Source organism: Cucumis sativus, chromosome 6 (assembly GCF_000004075.3).
Source record: "Cucumis sativus cultivar 9930 chromosome 6, Cucumber_9930_V3, whole genome shotgun sequence".
Taxonomy (NCBI): Eukaryota; Viridiplantae; Streptophyta; class Magnoliopsida; order Cucurbitales; family Cucurbitaceae; genus Cucumis; species Cucumis sativus.
Genome location: NC_026660.2, coordinates 1219368 through 1231392, shown reverse-complemented (window position 1 = coordinate 1231392; position 12025 = coordinate 1219368). Strand labels below are relative to the sequence as shown.

Sequence of the window (12025 nt, the reverse complement as noted above, 5' to 3'; positions counted from 1 at the left end):
GAGAATAAAGAATTTGTTTCTTGTATTTATCATAAATATATTCTTTCAATTATTAATTAAGGTATTAAAAAAGTTTCTCATATTAAAATCTCTACATCTTTGTTTTTATTATATATTAAAACCCCTGTGTGTGTGTGGGGTCGTGGAACATTGTGTGCATCCACCATGTTTTGTGAACCTTCAAGAAAAATAGTACCATAGTATAATGTTATTGTTCATTTTTATATATTAGAAAATGAACTTAAAATATGGTGTTCTAATTGAAAAATAAATAGCTAAATCATTGTAAAATAGAAACAGATCTCAACCATGTTCCTTTTTAGTAACTGCAGCATTAAATTATACTTAAAAAAGACTAATTACTACAATTTTATTTTGAAGTTTTCTATAACTATAACCAACAAAATCAAGATTAGGAAGAGTTTTCTTTTGAAGGATATTGTTTTGTAGATATTATACTTCTCAATAAATGAATAGAGAACAATCTAAATTAACACCTTGTTATGTTTTTGGTTTAAGAATCTATCTAAGAAGTTTAATGTTTTTGGTTTAAGAATCTATCTAGGAAGTTTAGATTTGAATGCATATTTAGAAATTTAAGTTTTGATTAGTTTAAGTTATCGCCTAATCATTTGTTTATTTATACTCATTGATTTATTGGTAGATTTCAATGATGTTATTGGTTTTTTAAATGTTTTTTTTCCATTTTGACATTGCATAGAACAAAAGAATTGAAGTGATTGATTTTTGTTGTTTAAATAATCAGTCAAATCTAATTGCATAATTTGAAATTTAACTTATTAAATTTGATAATGTATATTATCCAATAAAAAATTCTAATTCAACACATCTTTTAACGAAGTTGACAAATTAGGATGATGCCATGTGTATGTGTGTCGACCATTGGATTAATTTAATTATTTTGATTTAATTAAATATTAATTTTTTTTTATTAAACTTCAATTAGCCATAAGTCCAAATACTAAATAAGATTCAAATCCAATATAGTTGAGTCCAGGGGTCATAAGAAAATGGAAGGGTAAAAAGTAGTACGAAGAATAAAATAAAATAATAATGATTGTAATTTAATTTATAAAAAAGAAAGTAAACATCGAAATTACTCATGAAATAAATATAAGCAAATTAGGAAAAACTGACTACTTTTCCAGGAAGGGGGATACAAACTTAGTGGCTACTCAGTTGACTTCCTCTTCCTGCTTAGAAAGGATGCTCTCTGGAATCTAGGTCCACCCATTCTCCATTTCTTGAAGGCTGTCATGGAGGATTGAGCTGCTTCATACACTGCACAAAATATGGATTGTTATATTGATTTGAGTTTGAAGAGAATTACTAAATGTGGAAACAAGAGACACACGAAACATCTAACAAATATCTCACTTTTGGTTTCTTCTTTTGACAGAAGTGCCAAATATTTTGAACTTGCAGCAAAGACTGCACTGTGAGCCTTCGTAAGAACTTCCTTGTACCTACTCTTTAACGTTGATAGAAGCCAAGAACCGATTGTTCTATCACCAACCCTGACAATGAAGTTTGTAATGAGAAGTTAGAATAATCCACTTTTAAGTCACCATGAACTACCTCAACTATAATTGATCTATACTCTTGAGCTTGAAGGTTCAAATCCTCGTACTCCGTTGTTTGTACTAATAAAACAAAACAACATTTGAAAGAAAAACGAGAGATATATTTAATCTACTGTGTTCTCTTCCATTTAGGTACACTTAACAAATCTTACAAACCACAATTTGGTACAGCACACCCCAACGAAACAGACATCCTACATGCACTCCAAGGCAACAAGCGCTACTTACAAAATAGTTTAAAATCTGTGCATATTTATCAATCTAAATAAACAAGTTTAAATAGATCGTTTTATAAACAAGTTTAAATAGATCGTTTTATAACAGGATGTCCAACCAACATGCTTAATAAACAAGTTTAAATAGATCGTTTTATAAGTCAGTTAGACTGCAGTAAATAACTAGTCACATCTCCAGATAACCTAATTGTTATGTTTGAGAAATGATTTTTTAAATGCCATGTCTCCAGAAGGCTACTTCTGGCAAAGGTGAAAACAAGTCATGCTTATTAGAGTACAAATGTATTTCAAATGAAAGGGCACATAAACGCTTTCAATTTCAATGGCCATAAGTGTGAGGGCACATAAACGCTTTCAATATCAATGGCCATAAGTGTGACTTCACCTAAATTAATAGGCAAGGCAGCAATATAAAATTTTCTTCTCATAAAAGAATCATGATTTACATCCTGAAGTGTTGGATCTCAGGATACTCACAAAGGTGCAATCTTGCATCCAAATTCATAGAAGAATTGACATCTAGACCGTAGATCAACAAATGCAGCATCAGCCTGAATTTCCAGTCGTGTTCTAGTAAGAGAACAAGAGCACTGGTCAGCTACAAATATCATCATATTTTCAATATATATAAGAATAAATGTCATCATCAGAGTCTTACTGATTCCTTTAATCATGAGATTCTAATGCAGGAAGTTTCTACTAGTAATAAAGTAGTGAGTAAATGGAAAATTTGAGCCACACGAAGGTTTGGAAAACAACACCAAAAAAAAAACTTTTCTTTGGGCGTGATCTCTTATGCAGCAAGTGCGAGCATTCTAAAAGAGATTATATAAACTAATCTCAAAAAGTTTGGAATACGACAATTTCATGACCAAAACAGATCATCAGGACAGTATCAAGGAGAAAAAACCATAACTTTTGTTTTGATAAATGAAATTGGAAGGTAAGGCCATTAACATCATTTGTCTCCCATGTAAATGTAATTCATCAGCAAGCGAAAGGAGTAATGAAAATAAGTTAAAAATAATAACAGGATTAACTTTAAAAACGACCAAATCGAATCTTACTAATGTCTGTACTCTACGGATTCCAATTCACAAGTTCATCCTCAAATAATTAGCAGACCAAAAAAATGCAATCCATGAGACCTACGCACCAGCCAGATGGGAAACAACACAATTACACATAATAATGAATTATGCAATCACAGAATTAGAGGAAAAAGAACAAAAAATCAGTATCTTTTCGTGTCAGCTATTAGGAAATGGGGACATAGTAAATAAAATCCTCCTCTTAAGCTCCCAAAAAATTCCAGAACACCCGAAGTTACTGAAATTATTGGTTGTAGAGCTTAAATGTAGTGGCTATCTACCTTTGGTTAAAACAGGAAGGTAAGGCCATAACTGCCACTTGTCTCAGATGAAGCTCTTGTGCAAGCCAAAAGGGTAGCTCTACTTTGGATCCAGATTCAACCTGAAATTACACCAAATAAGAAAATATAAGTTTTTTATTCAACATTCGTAACATACCTCTACTAATCTCTGGAACTCACAGAATCTGTTTCAGAACTGGGATCAATTCCAACTCCATTAACAGCTTTTTGGAACACAACTGAGACAAGCTGTCAAGACAAAGACTCAATATTGATTTTGCAAGTTGATTAAACTTTATTAGGTAAAAGGATAAGATATTGACCTCTTCCTCTGCAAGAATGTCATCAATATCATAATAACTTGTCATTTCTGAGAGCATTCAACACGTCCTCCAATCCAATGTTCAATACCTCTGCAAGAGATTTACTCAAACTTCCAAATTAATATATTATTTTCAACCATCACCAAGTACTTCTATATTAAATATTTAGTTGGAAATCAACCGTTTCGTTTTTGAAAATTAAGCTTACATCCACTACTTCCACCAATGAGTTTCTTTGTTTTGCAATCTACTTTCTATCAATGTTTTCAAAACTCATGCTAAGTTTTGAAAACTAAAAAAAATAGTTCATAAAATTTGTTTTTGTTTTTGAAAATTTGACTAAAAATTTGAATGTTACCTTAAGAAAGATGAGCATCATTCTAAGAAAAATGGAGAGAAAACGAACACAATGTTCAAAAATCAAATGGTAAGTGTGTAACAGATTATACTTTCCAAAATGCAGACTATAACAACTTACATTACTCGGCAAAAGCAATTACTTGCAAACAATTTCTAAGATAAATTATCAAATTCAAACATTTAAAAATAATAAAATATTTATCAAAATAAATCTTCCGGTGCCTTGTGCCAAAATACTTTACTTCTTCCAGAACAAGCCACTGATCCCGCATTTGCAAACACTTAGAAAAAGCAAAAGACGAGAACAAAAATGTTCCATAAGGAATTCCCACATCAAACTTTGAAATTTATTTTCTTTCATGCAAGCCAAAAATACAAATCCTTGAAAAGCTTTCAAATAAAAACTTCGTTACAATCAAAGCCAATATCTTTCAATTAGTTAACTTTCCTAAACTGAACGTTTCAAACTAAAGCTTTCAAAACCAAATTTTTAGACTAAAACTTCCAAATAAACTTACAACTTCCGCTAGAAAAAAGTTCAAATAGACTTCAATAGAACAAAATTTTCATTAGTTTTAACAAATAAAAACATTCAATCGATCAGTATTTTCAATCAGACAAAACTTCCAATTGATCAATACTTCATTTAGCATAGCTTTCAATCAATCAATTCTTTCATTTAAGAGAGTGGAAAATATGCATAATTGGAGTAGCCCAGACAAGTGTGGTTACCTGTTGGTAACACCAATCCTCTAGTCGTTCAATCAGATTATGTCAATTAAAAATCGACCAGAGTATTCAATTCAACACAATCAACCAGAGCATTCAATACAACTACTGAAATATTCAATACAAAGGAATGCCAAACCACAATAAAGTGCCTTTCTACAAATAAGCTTCAATCAAATCATTTACCGTCTATCCCAAACTTGGCTGCTACATGAGCATACGATCCCAAAACAAAGTTTGGTATATCCAATAGTCCTTATTGAATTGATAAAAATAATCATAAAAAATTGAAACGTAACATGTAATTTCAAACAACAATTTAAAAAAATCTATCTTTCAAACTTTTCAATAACTTTCATATCATATATATCAAAACCAAAAGGTCCAAAACAAACTTACTTTCAATTCTGAAATCAATGGAAACGATTTTATTTCAACTTATCCAGAATGACAAACATACTTTCAAATAGTAAAACCGTTAAAGCATACAAATTAAATTCGATGAATTTCAAATCATACAAAACAACTTCCAAACATTTTTCAAATCGCAATAGTCAAAACATAATTAAACCAAAATTTATCTTCCGGAAAGTATGTGGAGACTACTTACCCCGATCAACGGCCAACCATTCTCAATCCAAAAATTCAATTCCTTGAACAAACGTCAACTTTTAGAAGCCTAAACAATAAAGACAAGGTTTAGAGGCTAGAACTCGGATAAATAACAGTAACCATAATTGAAAGACTGTTCAAGAGAGATATTCAAATCCAAAATCAACCGTAAACCTCAATCGACCATCTCAAATTCGTCCAGAACCACAAACAAAAAATACCCACAGATTGAAGACTAATGTAATATACTTCAATAGAGTTCGAGAGGGTTCAAAGTGCATTAATATTAATTGAACCTTAATCCAATAATTCGAAATTGACCCAAACATAACAATAGAAAAATTCCAAGGACTTGTAGTCTAATTCAAACACCTAAATCTAATTCGGAAGCAAATTAGAGCAAAGTTACTCAGGGAATCCTACCACTGAAGAGCTCCGATCTTAGTTGGTCGGTGTTCGAAAGTGTCCAAACTTGCAGATCGGAACCTTATGGACTGTGGGTAATTCGATTTGAAGCCACACTAAGTGAGGGTAAATGCCGGGGTTCGACAAAAAGAAGAGAAATGCTGCTGCTAACTCGTGCCACCGTGATTCCCCGGCGAAAGGAAGATAATCCAAGTTATCGACACGTGAACCACAAACCTCCGAAGGAAACCAGTCGTCGCGAGGTGGTTCAATTGTCCTCCGAAAGAGAAACTTGTGGGAAAGAGAGAAATCCAGTAGCTCCCGCGCGAAGCATAGGTTTGGGTTTGCTGCGCGGGAAATTTGATTGTTTGATCCAAAATTTTGGGCTCAAATGAAATGAGACCACTTTGTATATTCTTTTGCTGATGTCAGCATCTGTGTAAAATTATGCTTTTACCCTTTAGTTGCACGGTGGCCTGGGCAGTCACCGTTGCCGGAGAAGACGAATGCTCGTCGTCCCCGCTGCCCCTGAGTTTCTGGGAGGTCGTCGCCGGAGAAGAAAAACTAAGCTAGGGAGAATTAGCAGCTGCCATAGAGAGACCGGATGCTTGAAGCCCATGGCCCCCTACGGTTTTCTCTTTTCTTTTCTCTAAATACATTGTTTTTAGGAACCGTGGAAATGGCAAAATTTACTATAACAAACTCAAAATATCTAAATCTCATAGCTATAAAACCTAAATAAAACAAAATTCAAATTGAATATATAAAGTCCGTTCTTTATGAGATAAATTTTATTAAAATTCAATAATAATGATACATTTATAATTTGTTATGAGTTACAATTGTAACTTCTCCAAATCCATAATATACCCCAAAAAAAAAAAAAAAAAAGATTGTCTCTTACAACTGCACTCCCACTCTATAGAAAAATTTGACAAACGATGAATATGTATACGTATTTTCTATCATAATAATTAATATTACAATCTGTCCCGTAAAACACTATATTTCAACTCTTCTTCTTCGCCTGTATAGTCGATCCGTGTTCAAGAACCCAGCAAGAAAAGAACGGGAAATTTGATCACGGAGAGAAAGAATGAAAAATCCTCAGAAAGTGTATGTTGATGAAACTGCTTTTCCTCATGTTAGTACTAAGCTTTCACAGTTTCACCAAAGTAAAGCTTTTTTGAGATGTAAAAGCCATAAAGCAAGCTGCAATGTGAAAAATCGAGCTTCCAACATTACTTCATCCAACCAAGCATTTAGCCAGCATGTCAATGATTTATTTTCGGATAATTTTGCCTCGATAACTGCTTCAGATGATACCTTCCCGATTATGAGGAATGTTTCCAGTGAAGATCCCTGCAACTGTTAACCAAACCGTTTTAATAATACTTTTTTTAGACTATCCGAAAAGTTTTGACAATATTGCTAAAGCTAATGTTACATTAAGAACTATTTTAATTTATTCACAGTTAAGTCAAAACGAGTATAGCTCAATTAGCATGCAAAAATGTTAGTTATCATGAAATTTATAATCTGAATTCAGAAAGTTGTCCCTCTTATCTAGTACTAACAACTGCTGAAACTAGCATAAACACCAGAAAATTGCCGAACAGAACCCTTCCTGTTTCCACCTTAGTAACTGAACTATACTCAAGTTGGCCGAGGAACTTTCACAATGCCCAAAATAAAGTATAATTATTAAAAAGGCTGCATAGAGCTTTACAAAAGTAAATCTTTTTACAAAGAAAAAGCATATTACCAGACAATTGTTAACCGCCCTCAAACAATCATTTGTCTTCAGCATCAACAAGATCACACGTGGTAATTTCCTAAGTAGCTCTGAGATTTGGGGGAAATACTCTGAAGCATACGTCTGAGAAGAAAGAAAGATCATATGCCGTCAGATGGCCAGTTGAGGAGTTTACTAAAGTAACTGCAATCGTTAAAACTTCCTCGAGGAGAGCAAAACTTATGATAAGAATAAGTTACTTCATTTTAAGAGAGTTTTTCCATACTTTCTAGGAATAATGATCGTAACTGTTTCACCAAATAAGTAATAGTGTTTCAGGATGGGTTTTATAAGCCAGCTGTGTAAGAGTATATAAGAACTCCCTTTATTATTTCTCAAAGAAAAGAAGAAAAAAAACTTCCTTTATTATTATTCTTATTGTTATTATTATTATTATTTGTTGGGGTTGTATGTACTATCTAAGAGAAACTACCTGTAATTCTGAACGTTCGTTGTCAGTTCCTTGAATGACTAAATGGTCAACTGCTGGGTCAATGACTCGATTCCAAGGTTTCATAGTAAGAATTCCAGCAAACAATGCATAAAGATCTTCCCCAGCACCCAATTTCTTACTGTTTTCCTTTATTGCTTCAGCATCAGAAAATATTAAAGCCTAACAGTAAGGGAAAGAAAAGAAATAACATCAGATGACAAGCGAAGACAGAGCCATGCTAGCAACATGAATACATTTAGACGACACTTCGATGAATTATGAAGGAAATACCTTCCAAAGGGAAGCATAGTTAAATCTTATGTTGAAGTCAAGATCTTTATACAGCCCATGGTCCAAAAGTACCAACTGTGGCTTCCTCTTGCCTGTGTGCCGACAGAAGAATTGACATATCAACATTAGCATTCCTTTTATCTCCTAAAGAATAGGCTAGGCTACATATTGACATCCCAAGAAGGTTATCGATGGGTTTGGCAAATCAAACGATCATTTAGTAACAGCTCACCAAAGATGTTCCTTTTATTAGAAGGCAAGGGACGGACGAGCAAGTTTGCAGCATGAGGATCACAGTGCACAAATCCATGCTTATATATCATCTCAGCAAATGCATGACTTACCTATATAATAAGTTGAACGTAATTTAATCAACAAGTGACGGAAAACTCATATCATTGATTCATAATAAGGTCAAGGAAGTATTATCAAAGATTTTCAAAGAACGTCTCAATAAATGGTCTGAATTCCAAAACCCGCAATACATCTTCTAGCTAGTCAATCTACAACTGTATAAATATATAAATAAAAGTACAACCCAACTCTAATTAAATTGTATATCCAAACAGTAGATCAATTTTGCGCGGTTACACTCAAAATACTTTGAGGTGCAACATGTTTAAATACATGCAGTTTATAAACCACGTGAAAATATAGGACTGTCAAGTGGGTAAAGAAAGGAACACTCAGTAAACGAAGGCAAAATACATAAATAAGCCTAATTTTCCCCAATAAACAGAATAGTGAAATCAGTGGTCTTACTAATTTTGCAACTTCTGACGGTTGAACTCCAAGCTTCTGAATGGCCTTAACATCATTTATTTGAGCACCATCCATAAACTCCATGGTCAATAACTTTGAGGTACTTAAATTCCAATACACCTTTGGTGCGTACACATAGTCCGCAATATGAGGAGACAGCTTCCGAAAATTTTCCAAACATCTCTCACTGTTCCTGGCCTCGTTTAAGAAATCAAGTTCCTGAGGATGAGATTAAAACGCTGTGTTGGTACTCAGAGATAGAAAGTAATGAAATATGGACATTGATAATCCCGTAGGTTTTTAACTATAAAGTTAATTGTTGTAAAGTCAGTAATTAAACAATTAGGGGGGAAAAGGAGGAAAGTTCGTTGACATCCAGTGAAAACTGAAGAATTCTGGGCAAGAATTTTTCAAGACATAAATGAAAGTATACACAACCAAAGCAAAAGGAGTATAAATGATGGGCATACAACTAAAGGGAGAATAGGAGACAGAGAAAGGAAAACCTACCTTTGGCAAACTTTCACTGATCTCATCAACCAACCACCTAAATCAAAACAAAAAAAGCATTTTTCATCGTAAGAGATCATATATGACCAAAAGTCTCTAGAACAATATTGTTGACAATTGGTACAGAACTTTTCGTCATTCAGAGTAAATGTGTTTATTAAGGACGGGATGCAATTCATCCACAAACCCTTAGAAAGGTCATCAAATGTTCTAGTACTGACCTATAATCAACAGAAGGAAAAAGTCGATATAGGGTGTTCACAATTAATGCAACACTAGCATGATCTGCAGCTGCAGTATCAGTCATATGAGTGTGCTGCACCTGAATATAGAGGGATTATCATTAAACAAAATTGGCTCTCAAAAGTCAAATAAATAAAAAATAAAAAACATGTGAATTCAAGTTCAAATTTATTGAATATAACAAGACCTTCACAGCAACTTTTTGCCCATCATGGGTGCGTGCAACATGCACTTGTGCAAGTGAAGCACTAGCTATTGGAGCAGGATTAAATTCCAAAAAGATCTGCACAAGAGAAGGCTTGCATCATAAGACAACATTTTGTTTATAAGAAACAATAGTGTTAATACAATAGCAATGCGATTATGCAAAACATGATTTAAAAACAGAAGCCCTAACTCATATGTAACACAGTCACGATAACCAGCTTCGGTCAGATTTCAAAACTAATCTTCATTCAACAGAATGAATGCTAAATCTGATTATATCAAACAGGTTGAGCCAAGGAAATATACCTTCTCCGGTGTCATGCCAAGCTCTCTCTTAAACACTTCACACACTTGATTGTACGGGGATACTGGACATTTGTTCAACATATATTCTCTCATTATCTGGACATATTCTTGGGGCACCAAGTACTCCTGCATGATAGTCGAAGTAAGGTAAATAAAGAACTGCAGTTCCATCCTCTTTTTCATCACATACTCAGGGATGTGGATAGAAGGCATACCAACTGACTAATATGTTGACCAAGCTTGATATATATTCCTCCATTTTTGAAGCATAACTCTTGAATTCTACGTGCAGATCTAAGGTGAACTTCATGCTTAACTTTTTCCCTCTCGCTACTCCCTTCAGGAGATCTCCACAATGAATATTCGTAATCTAGAAAAAAAAGAGTGATGCCGATTCAAAAAACAGATTCAGGGGTTTGGTCATATGGATAAATCTAAATCTTACATCTCCGAACATAATGGAATTCAACCCTTGAACAAACTACTCAAATCTCACGAAATCAATGCAAATAATTGGCATACATTCGCATTCCAGCACAAATAAACAAGCATAACAAGCTCAATTCCTATACCACCTTACCAAAACCAGCAATTATTCTTAGCAGTTAGCATACAATTAAGCCTCGGCTCAAAGTTACATAAAAAGTCAAAGAAGTTGCAGTAAGCATGCAATCAATTCCAGTAAAGCCAATGGAATATAAAATTAGGAAGAAGTGGAAACGTGGGGATGCTTACCGACGGCAATGGTAGCAACTGTGAATGAAAGGCGAAGGAGACGAAGTGGGACGGTGGTGCATAGCTTAAGAGCCATAGAAGGGTCGTCGGAGGTGGCTATGGAGGCAGCTGCGGCACCACCGCCTATGGCGGTGGCTGCCATGGCAACCTTCGCTCCGGCGCGCCACAGAGACCTCGCGACCATACTTTAACGCCCTCCGTTTGGCGAATGAATGAAATTCGGTAATTCACTGTGACCAAAATTAAACCGTACCGAATTTTAGGGCATTTTAAACTATTTAATATTTATAAAAATATGGGGAATAATTTAGTATAAATGTCAAAATAAACAGTTTTAAAAATAATAATAATAACAATTTAAAGTAATTTATTAATGGATGTAAGGATAGTAAAGTATGAAAACTTAGTTCTTATTTATTTTTGTAAGTGTTGTACAAGTTCCTCTCCATAAATATTAAGGGTTGATTTGTTCTAAAGAAACAATAATAATAATGATAAATAAAAGTTATTTGATTTCTTTGTATCCATGTCAACTGAGTATTTGATGCCATTGGTTGTTTTTTTCTTTTTAATGTTCCCCCACTTATTTTCAATGTCTTATTCATATTTAGTATGCTTACTATTCTTTTTAATTTTTTAAATTGTTAAATTAAATATATAATGAAGCACGTTAGTGTTCGCACAAGATTTTCGAAAAAATTTGATCCATGAAACTGAACATGTGTTAGTGTTGTACTTGCATTGATTTGATGCGATATGGTTCGATCTTTAAAATTGATGTGATATGGTTCGATCTTTAGAATTTGATGCTCTAATTTTCTCTCGATTGAATGTTTATGTTTGATTTGGAGGAAATAGAGCATGTGATGATGTTCTTGAAGACTTAGTATTGGAAGAAAGTATGTATCTTCAAAGGAACTTCAATATTTGAGCAGTCGACTTCATGATTTAAGGAGTCTTCTAGCTCTTGGAATAATTTTTTCAAAATTTAATTGAGTAAAAAATTTCTCACCCATAAAACTCCTCTAATTAGAGTTCTTTATGGGTTTTATGGACACGAGTCTAGTTGCTCAATGAACCAGAACCATAGATTTGGATCATA

General features: G+C 33.6%; 2 protein-coding genes across 3 annotated transcripts; both read right to left on the bottom strand.

Annotated features, from left to right (window-relative positions):
- Positions 1-983: 983 nt before the first annotated feature.
- On the bottom strand, positions 984-6273 carry LOC101203869 (DNA replication complex GINS protein PSF3). 2 transcript variants are annotated; one of them, XM_004138374.3, is made up of 8 exons: positions 5660-6273; positions 5235-5303; positions 3536-3625; positions 3393-3461; positions 3213-3313; positions 2318-2410; positions 1399-1538; positions 984-1302 (listed from the first exon to the last, which is right to left on the bottom strand). In XM_004138374.3, the coding sequence occupies exons 3-8, from the start codon at positions 3590-3592 to the stop codon at positions 1193-1195; spliced, it is 570 nt and encodes a 189-aa protein (XP_004138422.1). In that variant the 5' UTR covers positions 3593-3625; positions 5235-5303; positions 5660-6273; the 3' UTR covers positions 984-1192. The 2 variants fall into 2 exon arrangements, with proteins under 2 accessions (XP_004138422.1, XP_031743815.1); XM_031887955.1 differs by lacking the exon at positions 3393-3461.
- Positions 6274-6414: 141 nt separating this feature from the next.
- LOC101216868 (putative ABC1 protein At2g40090) lies at positions 6415-11173 on the bottom strand. Its single transcript, XM_011658109.2, has 12 exons — positions 10924-11173; positions 10404-10558; positions 10189-10314; positions 9863-9958; positions 9654-9754; positions 9433-9469; positions 8923-9141; positions 8393-8504; positions 8161-8252; positions 7870-8049; positions 7407-7520; positions 6415-7009 (listed from the first exon to the last, which is right to left on the bottom strand). Exons 1-12 carry the CDS (start codon positions 11105-11107, stop codon positions 6809-6811), a joined length of 1617 nt encoding a protein of 538 aa, XP_011656411.2. The 5' UTR covers positions 11108-11173; the 3' UTR covers positions 6415-6808.
- Between the last annotated feature and the right edge of the window lie 852 nt (positions 11174-12025).